The sequence below is a fragment of the Pteronotus mesoamericanus genome, unplaced genomic scaffold, assembly GCF_021234165.1.
Source record: "Pteronotus mesoamericanus isolate MK-2021 breed Mesoamerican mustached bat unplaced genomic scaffold, CSHL_Meso_final scaffold_827, whole genome shotgun sequence".
NCBI classification, from domain to species: domain Eukaryota; kingdom Metazoa; phylum Chordata; class Mammalia; order Chiroptera; family Mormoopidae; genus Pteronotus; species Pteronotus mesoamericanus.
The window spans coordinates 974,658-988,886 of NW_026555327.1; the positions used below are offsets into that span (position 1 = coordinate 974,658).

At 53.5% G+C, this 14,229-nt stretch overlaps 1 protein-coding gene across 1 annotated transcript; it reads left to right on the plus strand.

The window, feature by feature from the left end:
- Nucleotides 1-359: 359 nt before the first annotated feature.
- On the plus strand, nt 360-14,113 carry YJU2B (YJU2 splicing factor homolog B). The gene is made up of 10 exons (XM_054563580.1): nt 360-434; nt 3,450-3,494; nt 5,517-5,570; nt 6,885-6,967; nt 8,280-8,335; nt 9,715-9,775; nt 10,627-10,769; nt 10,864-11,036; nt 13,176-13,314; nt 13,438-14,113. Exons 2-10 carry the CDS (start codon nt 3,492-3,494, stop codon nt 13,911-13,913), a joined length of 1,188 nt encoding a protein of 395 aa, XP_054419555.1. The 5' UTR covers nt 360-434; nt 3,450-3,491; the 3' UTR covers nt 13,914-14,113.
- The last annotated feature ends 116 nt before the right edge of the window (nt 14,114-14,229 follow it).

The following is a 14,229-nucleotide window of genomic DNA, read 5'->3' on the forward strand; positions in this document are numbered from 1 at the left end:
TTTTGATCCCCCCCCCCACCCGATTACAAATGGAAAAACAGTCCTTAGCTCGCTAACCGTTCAAAAGCACGGGGCTGCTCTGCTTGACCTGCGTGCCCTGGACTTCCATTCTCGCTCTAAAGTTTCAACGGGCGAGATTGCGCTCCCGGGAGGGTGCCGTTAGAGACGGAAGCCTCGGACTGGGCCAAGTAGGGTGGACGAGACTGAAGGCGGGCTTCGTGACGCGAACGCGGTGGGAAGGGGCCGGCCTGGATTGGCCCACTCCAGTAGGCCAAGAGGGTGCGGCGTATTCATCACTCAGCCAATCAGCGCGGCGTTGCCGCCTAGCCCCGCCTCGCGCAGGCGGCTGCGTCACGCGGGGAGTGCTCTACGCCCCTTGCGCGTCGAGCACTCACTTCCGGACAGAGGCAAGGTGTGACGTCAGGAGGGGGCAGGTAAGTCCTGGCAGGCGGAGGGGCGGGCAGGCCGGGTAGGGCCGGGGGTCAAGCTGCTATCTCACGCGGTCTCGGAGCCACCCTACGGGGACTGTCACGTCCGGGGCCGCGGGGCTCTGCGATCGCGGGTCCGATGTCTGGAGCTGGCCCAGGGCCCAGTCGCGGCCCACGACCCAAATCCCCAACTACAGCCGTGACCCCAGGCTCAGCCCTGGCCCACGTTATGCCTGAAGGGCCCCTCGGTTTATTACATCTGGGAAGTGGAACCAGCAGCCTTCTACCGTGCTGGGCTCTGATGAAGATTTTGTAAAATGATGCTTGTAAAACGGTGGACGTGAAAATAATCAAAACTACCAATGTTTAATTTGGCATCAGGAGCTGTTCTGAGAACTTTATTTAATTCACTGAGTCTTAACATTAAACTTATCAGGCTGAGATACTTTTGTAAACTCTATTTTACAGACAAGGAAACTGAGGCCCAGAGAGAGTGAGCAACTTGCCCAAAGTCAAGCCGCTAGCAAGCAGCAGAGTCTGTATCCCAGTCCAAGCAGTAGTACTGGGCAAATGCAGTCTAGGATTAGTCTTGACAGCAAGGATCAGAGATTTCTGTATTCAGCCTATAGCCTCAGCAGTACCATTCACTGAGGAGGTAAAACCATGTTAAGACTCTCAGCTCCTGTAAATGGAGTACTTCGTGCCAGCATTTCCCAGTGCGTTACTTCATCTGCAACAACCCCAGAAAGTCAGTCCTGTTGCCCTCATCTGCTCTTTACAGATGAGGAATTATAAATTCAGGAAAATTCAGACACTGACCAAGGTCACCCAGTGAGTAAGGAGTAAAGCTGAGATTCAAGGCCAAGGAACTCTCACCTCAAAGCCTGGGTGGGCACTTAGCTATTTTGTTAGCAAAAGCATTTTTAGATTAGAAAGACCTTAGGAAAAAAACTGGTCCAGGGGCACACGTTACAGATGGAGAACACAAAATGGAGAGAGGTTCAGGACAAGATGGGACAGTTTACAGCACTTTGTGCCCCAGCTCTACCTCCCCATCAGCTTCTGACCAAGTTACTGGTTTGGCCAAAAAGTTCATTTCATTTAGTTTTTTTCTGTAGGTTGATGCTAGTAGTAGTTAGTTGTCTTTAACTTCATTAGGAACAATTTTGTTAGATTGTATTGTGACAGCTGTCATATCAGCATGCATTTTTTAAAAAACTTATCAAAACTGGTGAATTTTTGTGCACCCATTTTAATATGGAAGATGGAAGGATATGCGCAACATTTTTGGCATATTATGTTTTACTACTTCACAGAAGGTTAAAAATGTAACTGAAATGCAAAAAAAAGTTTTGTGCAGTGTATGGAGAAGGTGATGTGACTGATCATGTCAAACGTGGTTTGCAAAGTTTCTTGGTACTATTGACATTTTGGCCAAATAATTCTTTGCTGTGGGGCTGTCTTGTGCATTGGATGATGTTTGGCAGCACCCCTGGCTTCTACCCACTTGGAGCGAATGGCAGGAGATAGCTGATACTCTCAAAATATCCAAATCAATAAAGTTATTGGTGAAAATAAAAAAAAATGTGTCTTTTATTTTACGGAAAAAACTAAACAGACTTTTTGGCCAAACCAATACTTAATCCCTCTTGTCAATTGGAGATAATAGTAACATAATACAAAGTAAATGAGGCAATGATGTCAGACACAGCACAGCACCTGGCACACAGTAACCGTTAGAGCGTGCATGGCTAAATTGGCAGAAACAATTAGACCGACCTTCCTGACTCTAGCACAGGGAGCTGGCAGATTATGCCCACAGACCAAAACCAACCTGATTTTGTACAACCTGCCAGCTAAGAGTGGTATTAACTTCTTAAATGATTAGGGGAAGATCGAAAGGAGAATAATATTCTGTGACAAGTGACAATCACATGAAATGCAAACTTCAATATCCCTAAATAAAGTTTTATTGGAGTACAGACACACCCATTCATTTACCTATTGTCCACAGCTGCTTTCTGGCTGTGATGGGCAGAGTTTAGTTGTTGGGACAGAGACAGTATGGTCCAGAAAGCCAGCGGTGTTTACTGTGTGCTCCTTAATAGAAATTTTGCCAATCCCCATTCTAGACCTCAAAGTCTCTCCTCCAAACATGCAGGGTGTAGGGGATGCCTCACCCCCAGTTATAGGGGCCCCTGCATTTGATATCTGTGTTGCCTGCACTGATTCTCAGGGAACCTTAATTAGTGGTTCTTCATGAGAATTTATCAAGGGCCAGACACTGTCCTTGGTGCTAGAAGTACAGCAAGGTGCGACCTTGCGGAGGAGAGAGCTATAGACAAGTAAGGAGGCACAGGGTGATGTGAGAAGAGCTCCGGGAGAGAGGTGACTCCAGTGGGGCGTCCGACAAAAGTGATGTTTGAGCTGACACCTGTGACAAAAAACAAACAGCTCCAGGAGGAGAATTCAAGGCAATTGGCCTGCACCTGCTTAGCCTCTGAAGGCAGCCAGAAAGCCCGTGTGACTGGAACAGAATGTGCACGAGGGAGAGGGGTCCGCAGCAGGCCTGGAGGGGCAGGCCACAGGGAGGAGTCTGACATGGTTCTCAAAGCAATGGGAATCACAGCGGGGATGGGAGCAGAGGAGTGATATTTCAGATTTATTTTTTAAGAGATCCTCCTGACCTCTGTGAAGAGAACAGATTGTGGGAGTTGAGGGCAGAGCCAGGACACCAGAGAGAGGTGACTGCAGTGGTCCAGAAGAGCAATGACAGGGGCCTGGAGGGGTGAGAAGTATTAGCTGTGAATATATGTTGCATGGAGAGTGGACAGGACACTCTCTTTCCAAACCAACAAACACCGCTCTTTGGGCACCCCCTACTCCTGGGGGGAGGCTCTTGTGAGTTGCCACCACCATACCCAGCCCACAGTATCTTCTCAGGGGCACTGCGCCCCAGGAGGGCGGAACTGGGCAGACAGTCAACATAGCTCAGTGGGTGTCAGTGTCTTTTCTTTGCAGATTGGCTGTGTTGAGGGTGAGGACCCGTAGGCGGCTGCCAAGATGGTGAGTAGACTGGCTTGTGCTCCTTGGGGTTCTTTTCTAGCCTTCATCAAACCCCCAAGGTAGTCCCTTCCTCGTGCCTGAGCTCTAAGATAGTATTTTCAAATTCTGGATTCATGATCTTTTGGTGCAGTGGTTCTCAAACTTGGCTGCCCACTAAAATCACCCAGAAGCTGTTTTCTTTTCTTTTTTTTTTTTTAAAGAGGTAAAATTCACGTGACAAAATTAACCATTTTAAAATGCACCATCCTGCCCTGGCTAGTGTGGCTCAATGGATTGAGTGCTGGCCTGCAAACCAAAAGGTCGCCAATTCAATTCCCAGTGTAGGGCACATGCCTGGGTTGCAGGCCAGGTCCCCAGCAGGGGGTGCACAAAATGCAACCACACATTGATGTTTTTCTCCCTCTCTTTCTCCCTCCCTTCTCCTCTCTAAATATAAATAAATAAAATCTTTTAAATAAAATAAAATAAAATAAAATAAAATGCAAAATCCCGCCCTGAGGGGTATGGCTCAGTGAGTTGGGCATCACCCCACAAACTGAAAGGTTGCCAGTTCTGTTCCTGGTCAGGGCACATGTCTGGGTCGTGGGTTTGGTCCCCAGTCAGGGGTGCCTACGAGAGGCAACCAATCAATGTTTCTCTCTCACATCAGTGTTACTCTCCCTCTTTTTCTCCCTCCCTTTCCCTTGAAACCAAAAGTCAACTGCATCTGGAGGTTGCACTCCCTGTCCATTCAGCCACAAAGCAGAGACAGGGATTGGATTACAATTGCATTTTTATTAATATCAGAGGCTAGCAGTCTAAGAAGGTGGTGCGCTGAACATCCCTGACATCCACCTTACCTTGAGCTCTTAGAAGCAAGTTCATATAGGGGAACATGGGAATTTGCGAGGGGGAAATTCCTAGAGAGAGCGCACACATGCAGACATGCTGTTTCTCTTGGGAGGGGGAGGTGACAGGGGAGTCCCACAGCTTCTCTGGTCCGATGTTACCTCTCCGTTTGCATTAGCACCCTCTCTCTATAAGTAAATAAAATCTTTTTAAAAATAAAGAAAGTGTATGATCCCGGGGCAATTAATACATTTCATAATGTTGTGCAGCCATCACCTCTATCGTGTTCTAAATCATATCCATCACCCAAAAGTAAACCCCATCCCATTGGCAGTCACTCCACTTTCCCCCTCCTCCAGCCCCTGGCGACCACGAATCTGCTTCATCTCTCTACGGATTTACCTGTTCAGGACATTTCATGTACATGGAATCACACACCACGTGGCCTCTTATACCTGGCTTCTTTCACTTAACATCATGTCTTCAGGGTTCATCAGTGTTACAGCACGTATGAGACCTTCATTTGCTTTTATGACTGAATAATATTTCCGTGTGGATGGACCACATTCAGTTTACCCATTTGTCCATTGACGGGCATTTGAGTTGTTTCCACCTTATGGCTGTTGTGAATAATGCTTCTATGAACGAGCATATACAAGCATTTGTTTAAACACGTTTTCCAGGTTGCTTCTTAAAGGCGCAGTGTTCAGGCACCACTCCTCAGCAGGTTCTCTGTCAGGGGTGGATCCCAATTAGCAGTATTTTAGAAACTCCTTAGGTGGTTGTAATGTGCAGTCAAGTTTGAGACCCACTGCTTTAGTGGGTTGTTCAGTCAACACAGCACGTGGCTGCCAGCATTTGAAAAGAGACTCCCCAGCCAGGGTAAGTGTTCTCTCATGAAGCCTGAGCCTCAGCTGTATAATGGGTGTGTCTGCACAGCTGCCATGTTAAATACATCTCACTGTAAGTCGCGGTCCCCAAAATACTGAAAGCCACTGCTCTAGGGGAGTTGAACACTTGTGGGATTTTCCGTGGCAACAACAGTGGGTTCTTCTCCTAGGTCACCAGTCCTCGATCTGACATGGAGCCCAGGGCCACCCTCAGTCTCCTTCATTCAGGTTCCGCCCCTCAAGGCTGCACCACTACGTCTCCTGCAGGACCCTCTCTGAGTAACGTATCTCTTCTGCTTTCCAGGGTGAAAGGAAAGGAGTAAACAAGTACTACCCTCCAGATTTCAATCCTGAAAAGGTAAGGGGCAGGCTTCCTTCTCCGTATCTGTGATAGCAGAGACTCCAGAGGGCAGGGGCCAGTAGGAACCTCAACCCTTCCTGAGTCAGAGCCACAGCTGCCAAAGTGCGGGTGACCCTGTGATCTTTCTGCCTTGTGCTTGTGACAAGGGTGTCAGGGCAGCCTTCACTCCAGTGGTAAACGCGGCTCTCCTCAGCACCCTGTACCCTGTGCTCAGCTTGGCGTGTTTCCGGCAGAGCTCGGGCTGAGGTCCGGCACTCAGGCTCTGGGATCAGAGCCCCTCTCCTGGCGTCAGCACCTCTGGTCATACCGCCTACTGGTCCCTCTGTCTGGAACCTCTTCCTCCTTTTGACCATAAAACTCTTTCCCTTCTTTTAGGTCTCTCCTCACAGAGGGGAGCCCTGACCCCCATCTTGTTCTCTATCCCATCACCTAGTGCTTTATTTCTCTTCACCGCCCTTAAAACTCTCTGGTGCCTTGGCCCTGTATTTGGGTATTGTCTGTCTCCCCCTCTAGAATATTGGCTCCCCTGGGGCAGAGACAGTTCCGTCTTGTTCACAGCTGTGTCCCCATACTATAGACGCTCAGTAAGGCCTCCTGAATGAATCAGTGCCGTCTGCCTGTGTGGTCCCAGGCCCTTACCTCAGCCTCGCTATACCCGTGTCCCCAGGTCAAAAAGCAAATAAGCCCTGACCAGTGTGGCTCGGTTGGGCATCATTCCACAAAGCGAAAGGTGCCGGTTTGACTCCGGGTTGGGGCACATGCCTGGGTTGCAGGTTCGCTCCCAGGTTGGGGAGCATTCAAAAGGCAGCCCATCAATGGATGTTCTTTCTCACATTGATGTTTCTCTCATTCTCTTTCTCCCTCCCTTCCCCTCTCTCTCAAAATAAATAAGTAAATAAAATCCTAATTAAAAATAGTGCTAAAAAAGGAAATAAAACAACTTGTCCTCAGAGAATGGTTGAGGTATTAAAATGAGAAAACGCATGTAAAGTACCCAGTAAACGTTTGCCGGTATGGTCATCTCGCCTAATTTCCCCCTCAATGCCTGGAGGTAATTATGGGAAACCGAGGCTCCGGACGGCAAAAGGTGAGGTTACTACCCAGGGTCACACAGCTCTTTCAGCTCTTAAATGGGAGAGGAAAGATTCAAACTCATGTATTCCTGAGTCCAACCCACTGGCCTCGCCAGGGCCTCTGTGCCCTCCATTTTGCTGTAGGTCATAAGAAAGAGGCCCCTCTCAGCCTCTGCAAGAGAGCAGGAGCCTGCCCTGCGCAGCAGTGCTAACCTGCGCCCTCCTCCTCTCCGCACAGCATGGCTCCCTCAACCGGTACCACAACAGCCACCCGCTGCGGGAGCGGGCTCGGAAGCTGTCCCAGGGCATCCTCGTCATCAGGTAAGACCGGAGGACCCCTGCCCCTTGTGCCACCAGGCCTCAATCTCAAGGAGAATTCGGCGCTCCATTTTGCCCAGTGCTGCAGGGTCTTAATTCTGTTAAGCAGAGAGTCACTGTACGGGTCAGCTGTTGCCACATAACTAAACAATAAGCACATATTATTGCTCACAAGTCTGCAGCCCAGCTGAATGCCTCTGCTGGCCTGGACTGGGCCTGGCCGACCTGGGCCAGGCTCTTTCACAGCTGGGGGCCAGCCGGCTGGGGACCGGTTCCCCAGCATGGCCGCGGGCGGCACGATTGGGCTCTGCTCCGTGGGTCTCACCCCCCACCCCCAGCCATCTGGCCTGGGCTTGTTTATACAACAGCTACAGGTTCTGAAAGAGAGCGAGCAAAGGTGCACAAGGCCTCCCGAGGCCAGTACTCAAAACTGGCCCATTATCACCTCTGTGCCATCGACTTTTTGAAATGAGTCGTGACGCAGTTCACCTCCTGACAGGAACTGCTGCAGAGTCTCAATGCAAAGGGCACGGATACGGGGAGGATGAAGAGTCGGAGCTGTTACCGCAGTCGAGCCGGGACAAGGCCCTTCCCATGGGATCCTCCTGTGTCTGGCCAGCCCTCCTTGGCAGGAAGCCAGATGTGCCCCCAGAAGGGCAAACCCTTCACTCCTTCCTTCTCTGCCTCATGAACTCTAACCTCTGTCTGAGGCCTACCCTGGGCCTGAGCAGGTGATCCAGTGACAAAACCATCAGAGGAGGGAACGTCTGCGGAAAAGGAGTCGAGACACAAGTTCCCAAGAGTGAGCTCAGGAGGCACAGGGTGCAAGGTCGCGTCAAAACCCCCTCCGTTTCCATGCCCCAGAGCCAGCCACCGCTGTTCACTCTGGTAGCTGAGCCCTCACCTCCTCATTGTTCATTACTTAACATTTTATTTTAAAAGGGAAGCTCTGTCACTGCTGTTCATAGAAAACCAGAATTGCATGTTGCACATAGAACCACATGTGAAGGACTCAGTGACAGTACATACACTTGACTAACTCAAATGACACCAGCGCCCCTACCACCTCCCCCCACTCCTGCTGTTCAGCGCCGTGAGGCAGGGAAACACCAGCACCCACGGAGACTCGCCCCCTGGGCCAGCGGGCCAGGGAGCAGCGGGCTGCACTGGCCTCGCTGTGGGAACATCCGCGAACCAGTCTTTGTGCCCGCTGTTGCGTGCCCTTTGCAGTGCAGCTGCGCCCAGAGTCGCAGGGGTGGAGACCAAGGGCGAGCCCTGTGAACAGGAGCAAAGAAGCTGTTTTCTGTTTGTGTAGATTCGAGATGCCTTATAACATCTGGTGTGACGGCTGCAAGAACCACATCGGCATGGGTGAGTTTGCGCTCATCCCCCGCTCGCACCAAGCCCGCCCCTCAGTCCCGCAGACATTGAAGCCCATTAACCGCCACTGTCCTCTCCGCCAGAGGCTCCCACTCAGGAGTCAGGGAGGAGATGGCGCCCAAGTGACTGGCCGGCTGCAGACACCTCATCGCAGAGTGGTGAGGAGGCCAGGCTCTGGGTTTGCCTCCTAGTTGGGTGACCCTGGGCAACTGACGGAGCCTCTGTGTGCCTCAGTTTACCAAGCTGTAAAATCCAGGTGGTATGAGTGTCCACCTGTGTGGCATACAAAGTGCCTGGTGCACAGCACATGGCACAGTGCGAGGACTCACAGGTTCAGTCCGCTGTTGTCACTGTCCTTTAGTGTTCCGCTCGCTCTCGGACCTCTGGCTGTGCCACAGGTACACAGATGGACAGATCTGCACTGTCCAAGGCTGTGCTCAGCAGTGGTGAGACCTGGGTCAGGGGACTCAGCTCCCCTGACCTCGTTTCCCATTCTGGGGTCCTCGTGGTGCCTCCCTCAGCCCCTCACACAGCACCGGGGCAGGGGAGCAGCTCGCTCTGTAAGCAGGAGCTGGTGGCTCTCAGTGACAGGGCCCAGACGTCCTCACAGAGGCTGGAAATGCAGAAGGGCGTGGGGGTGGGGGTTGTGCTGAGCCACCCCCCTGCTGAGGAGAACAAGTGAGCCGCTATCGTATCTCCTTGATCAGACCCAGTCAGGGGAATCTGCCCCAAAGGCCACCTGCTGCTCAGAGGACAAAGAGTGGGGCTTGGCCTGACACCACACATGGGTCACCCTCAGAGCCATGAATGGAAGTGGCCACCCAGGAAAGGAGAACCCAGCCAAGCCATGCCGCCCGCCAGCCTAAGCTCCATTTTTCTAGTTTAAGCTTTTTTCCACTGATAAGCAAGGTCATACAGAGTGAAGAATATATATCTTCTAACCAGCAAAATAAGAAAAAACCTGAAAATTCTCTAAAAAAGTCATAAGCCCAGCCCTTCTGGAACACTTGCTGAGCCAGGCCCTGTTCTAAGCAACTGTGTGTTATTAGCTCCTGCAGGTTTCACAGTAGCCCTGTACAGGAGGTGTTACAGTCACCCCTGTTGCATAGATGGGGAAACTGAGGCCCAGAGAGAACACAGCTGATAGCTGGTAGAATCAGCATTCAAACCTAGGCCCTTTGGCTCCTGCCCACCCTTCACTGTGGCTTGAGCACCTATCATACAACCTGAGCACGGCTCTTTTCTGCCTTGAAGTTTAGTGCCCTCCTGAGGTGCCTTCCCTGCAGGGGGGCAGAATCTGCCCCCCCACGCAGGGAAAAGACACTGGGGTGGCCTGAGCCTGGGCCTTCACTCTCTCCCTCTCCTTCCAGGTGTTCGTTACAACGCAGAAAAGAAGAAGGTTGGCAATTACTACACGACCCCAATCTACAGGTAGAGGCAGCCTAGCAGGTGTCTCAGGGACACATGGGCGGCCTCAGGGAGAATGGGCTCTAAAGGACTCTGAGTGGGAAGGGCGCTCCTACCCTCTTCCTGATGGCCATTCCCTGCTGTCCTGTCCTGGAAACTCTTGGTGTGTCAATCTGCACGTCCCTCTGCTTAGAATCCTCCGTGGCTCCCGCCTTCCTGCAAGTAAAAATCCTCCCCATGGCCCACAAGACCCCAGACACTCTGCTCTGTCCCCTCCCTGCCCTTACCTCCTTCCACTCTCCCCCCCTCACTCTGCATCAGCCACATGGCCTCCCCGCTGTCCCTCTCTCTCACTCCAGAGAGGCTCCCACCTCCGTGCCCTCTGTCTGCAATGCTCAGCCTTCCCCAGACATCTGCAAGGCTCCTTCCCTCACTTCAGGTTTCCACCCCAACACCGCCTCTCAGAGAGGCCTTTTCTGAAGTGGTGAGCACCACCCCGCAGTGCAGTTGCTCGTGCCTTTGCAGGCAGCATCGCCCCTGCTGGAATGTTAGTCCCTCCAAGCAGGTTGGCTTGTTTGACTGCTGTGTTCCTGGCAGCTGGTGCCAAGCCTAACAAGAGCAGCCTAGCTCAGAAGGGTTCGTTGAGTAAGTGAATGAGTGAACCAACAAACTCCAGACAGAAGGTTAGTTCTGGAGTGGCAGGACTGTGTCTGTCTCACCTGTCGCTCTACCCCAGGTATGGAGCGTGGCATGTAGCCTACAGTGGGTGCTTAGTGAACACTTGTTGAATGATGTGCATAGGTGGAAGGAAGCAGGCAGGGGACACATGGTAGCCTGGGGTGGCCACAGTGTCCTGATTCCTGCTCACCACCCAGGTTCCGGATGAAATGCCACCTCTGCATCAACTACATCGAGATGCAGACGGACCCGGCCAATTGTGACTATGTGATCGTGAGCGGCGCCCAGCGCAAAGAGGAGCGCTGGGACATGGCGGACAACGAGCAGGTGCTGACGACAGGTGAGCTCCATGGACAGCCCCAAAGCCATCCCTGACCCCGACCCCGAGCCTGAGCCAGGTCCCGGAAGGCTCAGCCATACTCTCCCCCTTGCAGAGCATGAGAAGAAGCAGAAGCTGGAGACAGATGCCATGTTCCGCCTGGAGCACGGTGAGGCTGACCGAAGCACACTCAAGAAGGCCCTCCCCACCCTGAGCCACATCCAGGAGGCACAGAGCGCCTGGAAGGACGACTTCGCCCTCAACAGCATGCTGCGGAAAAGGTTCCGGGTGAGTGGGCTGCAGCCCCGGGCTGGGACCACAGGCGGGCGGGGGGCACCTGGCTTCGCCAGCCTGGCAGGTCAAGACCCATGTCCAGCCCGAGCCTCACCGCATCCTAGCTATAGGCGTGTCACCTCACCCGCTGAGCCCAGGTTTCTCCATCTGCATCATGGGGATCTCAGCGCCCATGGGAGGCACCTAGCCCAACGGCTATTATTAAGCACGTAGCACCTTCCTTTGGGAGGGGTCCAGGCTTCACCTTCCTAAGATCTCAAAGGGAAAATGGGCTTCAAGCCAGGACGTGGGTGAAGCCCGAGTGCGTCGGCCCGAGGCCCAGCAGGGCACTGACCCCCTGGTCAATTCCTGACACGCATTTCATGGGCCCACTCAGCTGTCCCAAAATGAAATCTGTAGATTATCAGCCTGCCCCCAAATAATTTACAAAATCATCCCTGCCATGCCGTCTGTGATAGAAAAAAGAGAAAATAATTGATAACAAGATAGTGAGGATTTCAGTGTGGGCACGCTTGGGCAAGACATCTGTGCCTGCGTGGAGAGTCACTGAGGGCACAGGTACAAATGCCAGCTCTTACCCCCTGCCAGTCGGTCCTGGCTTGAGGACACCCCGGGGGCATGGCTGGCAGTGACCACAACGGCTGAAGTTGTGCCAAAAACACTTGGTGGAGCTCTGTCACAGGGAGGCGGGGCTCAGGCGAGTGTGATGGAAATGGGGTTTCACCCTCGCGGTGTCCGGCGGGGCACTGGGAGGACCTCCTCCCCTTTCCCTCCTGGGGGGACTGCGGCCCTGGACGCTGCAGGTGGAGCCCGGCAGGAGTGTTCAGGCAGACCCCGCAGGCCACTAGTTCCCTCGCCATCCTAGAGCTCCCATCTCTTCCTGTCCCCTTTCTGATCATTGTGTGGTCAGTATTATTAGGAGTAAAATTACTAGTTTTCTTACTAATTATTTGTTACTGAAAGTGTATCCCTTGAGCCAGGCCTGTGCCTTGAGCTATGTGTTGCCTGCCTTCTGGGCTTCTACATGGTGGGAGGAGAGGGTTAAGGACCCTCAAACATAATATCCCAATGAGCGCACGTCATACCTCAGTCCCTAACCTGCCCTGCCCACTTCCTCCCTTCTCTGTAAAGAAGGCATCTGCCCTAGGCACTGAGTCCCTGGAGCCTAGAGTTGCTCTTGACACCCCCTCCCCACCTCCAGTTAGCAATTCTGTCAGCCTGTACCTTCCAATAACATCCAGTCTCTGGCTACTTCCACCGCCCCCATTGTCTCCTACCTGGACCAGCAGTCCTGCCCCCGTCTCCAGGCTCCCGCCCTCCCACCCCCAACAGTCCGTTCCCCAACCCCCCACAGCCACCAGGGGACACTTACAAACACCTGAGTCAGTCACTCCCTCCTGTGTTCAGAACGCTCCATGGCTCCCACTTAAAGTAGAAGCCGAGGTCCTCCTGTGGCCTACCAGGGCTGAATGATCTGCCTCTTCTTCTCCCAACCCATCTCCACCTTCCCCGCCCATGCTGCTCCGCCCACATTCGCCTCACTCTTCCTCAGCGGCTCCACGCATACTTCTGTCTCGCTCAGGGCCTTTGCACAGGCTGTTCCCTCCACCTTGGAACAGTCTTCCACCAGGTAGATACGCACCCGGCTTCCTCACTCAGAGGATGTCTTTCTCAAACATGATCTTCTCAGGGAGACAGTCCCTGACCCTCGCTGTCTCCCCTTATCACATTTACAGTTGAACCCCCTGCCCGCTGCCTGTGCCCCTCGCGGCATTCTTCTCCCCCCCACCACTGCTGTCTCTCTCACCCACTAGAATGTCAGTTCCACAAGGGCAAGGGTTTTTGTCTGCTCTCTGCTCTGTCCCCAGTGTCCAGAGTAAGGCCTGAGACAAGACAGGCATTCTATAAATATTTGCGGAATGAATGAATGGAAGACTGAAAGGTACATGTATTAATGACAATCGCACCTCTCATTTGTTAAGTGGCTTTTATGCCCCAGCCATAGTGTGAGGCTTTCTCCTGCTCCGAGCTCAAGGAGGAGGAAGCTGAGACCCAGAGATCTGGAGCGATGCCCCCGAGTCAGCAGGCACTGAAGATGCAGGACTTTCACACCCACATCCCTTCTCCCAACAGGAAAAGAAGAAAGCCCTGCAGGAAGAGGAAGAGAGGGACCAGGCACTGCAGGCTAAGGCGAGCCTGGCCATCCCACTGGTGCCTGAGACGGAGGACGACCGCAGGCTGGCCGCCTTGCTCAAGTTCCATACCCTGGACTGTGCGTGGGGGCCAGAGGGCACAGGGGTTGGGGTGGGGAGAGATGGGGGTCTCGGCTGTGAGTGGGCCATGGCAGACCCAGGCAGAGGGTGGCTCTAGACCCCCTTCTCTCCCTCCCCCCCAGCGTATGAGGACAAGCAGAAACTCAAGCGGACAGAGATCATCAGCCGCTCCTGGTTTCCATCGGCCTCAGGACCCGGCGGCAGCAGCAAAGCTGGTGGCGTCCTGAAGAAGCTGGCTCAGAACCGCAGATCTGTACCCGCCGGATCTCCCATCACCGTGGGGGACCTGGGTATTGTGCGAAGGCAGCCCCGGGAGATCTCAGAGAGCCCCCAGCACCTGGCTGAGACCTCCAGGTTTGGGGAGCCGCCGGTGTCAGCGGGCACCACCCAGGACAGGCTCGTATCCCCCCAAGACTGCTCCCAGGAGACAGTTAAGACCCCCAGTACAAGGGGGCCTCAGGGGCAGGATGGGAGCTGTCAGGACAGGCCCAGGTCCTCCTCAGGCTCCTCCCAGGAGGCACCCATCCCCCAGGACATGCCACACCCCTGCCTCAGCTCCTCCCTTGTGGCTGACTACTCAGACTCAGAGAGTGAGTGATTCTGGGGACTGGACCGCCAGAGGCCAAGGAAAACCCAGGAAGCCCCTCACAGGCTGCAGCCCCTCTGGACCACAAGCCCTCCAAGAGCTCACATGTCACCCCCTCCCCAGACCGCGCCTCCCCACAGTGATGGAATTGTTATTTATTTGGTCCTGGAGAGGGTGTGTGTGCCTTGTGGGACAACCCCCCCGCCCCGCTCCCCCGACATTAAAGCTCTGCTTCTTTGCCCCTGCTGTGGGTTACTAGTTGGGCCTGGGAGCTGCCTCTCCCCCACCCTGCCATCCAACCAAGCTTGACAGGCCTCACAGCAGTGGT

Excerpts from the sequence above, each read along its gene's own strand:
- YJU2B (XM_054563580.1), top strand. Across the intron at positions 10,770-10,863 it reads CGAGCAGGTGCTGACGACAG|AGCATGAGAAGAAGCAGAAG; the intron begins GTGAGCTCCATG and ends TCCCCCTTGCAG. Across the intron at positions 13,315-13,437 it reads CAAGTTCCATACCCTGGACT|CGTATGAGGACAAGCAGAAA; the intron begins GTGCGTGGGGGC and ends CCTCCCCCCCAG.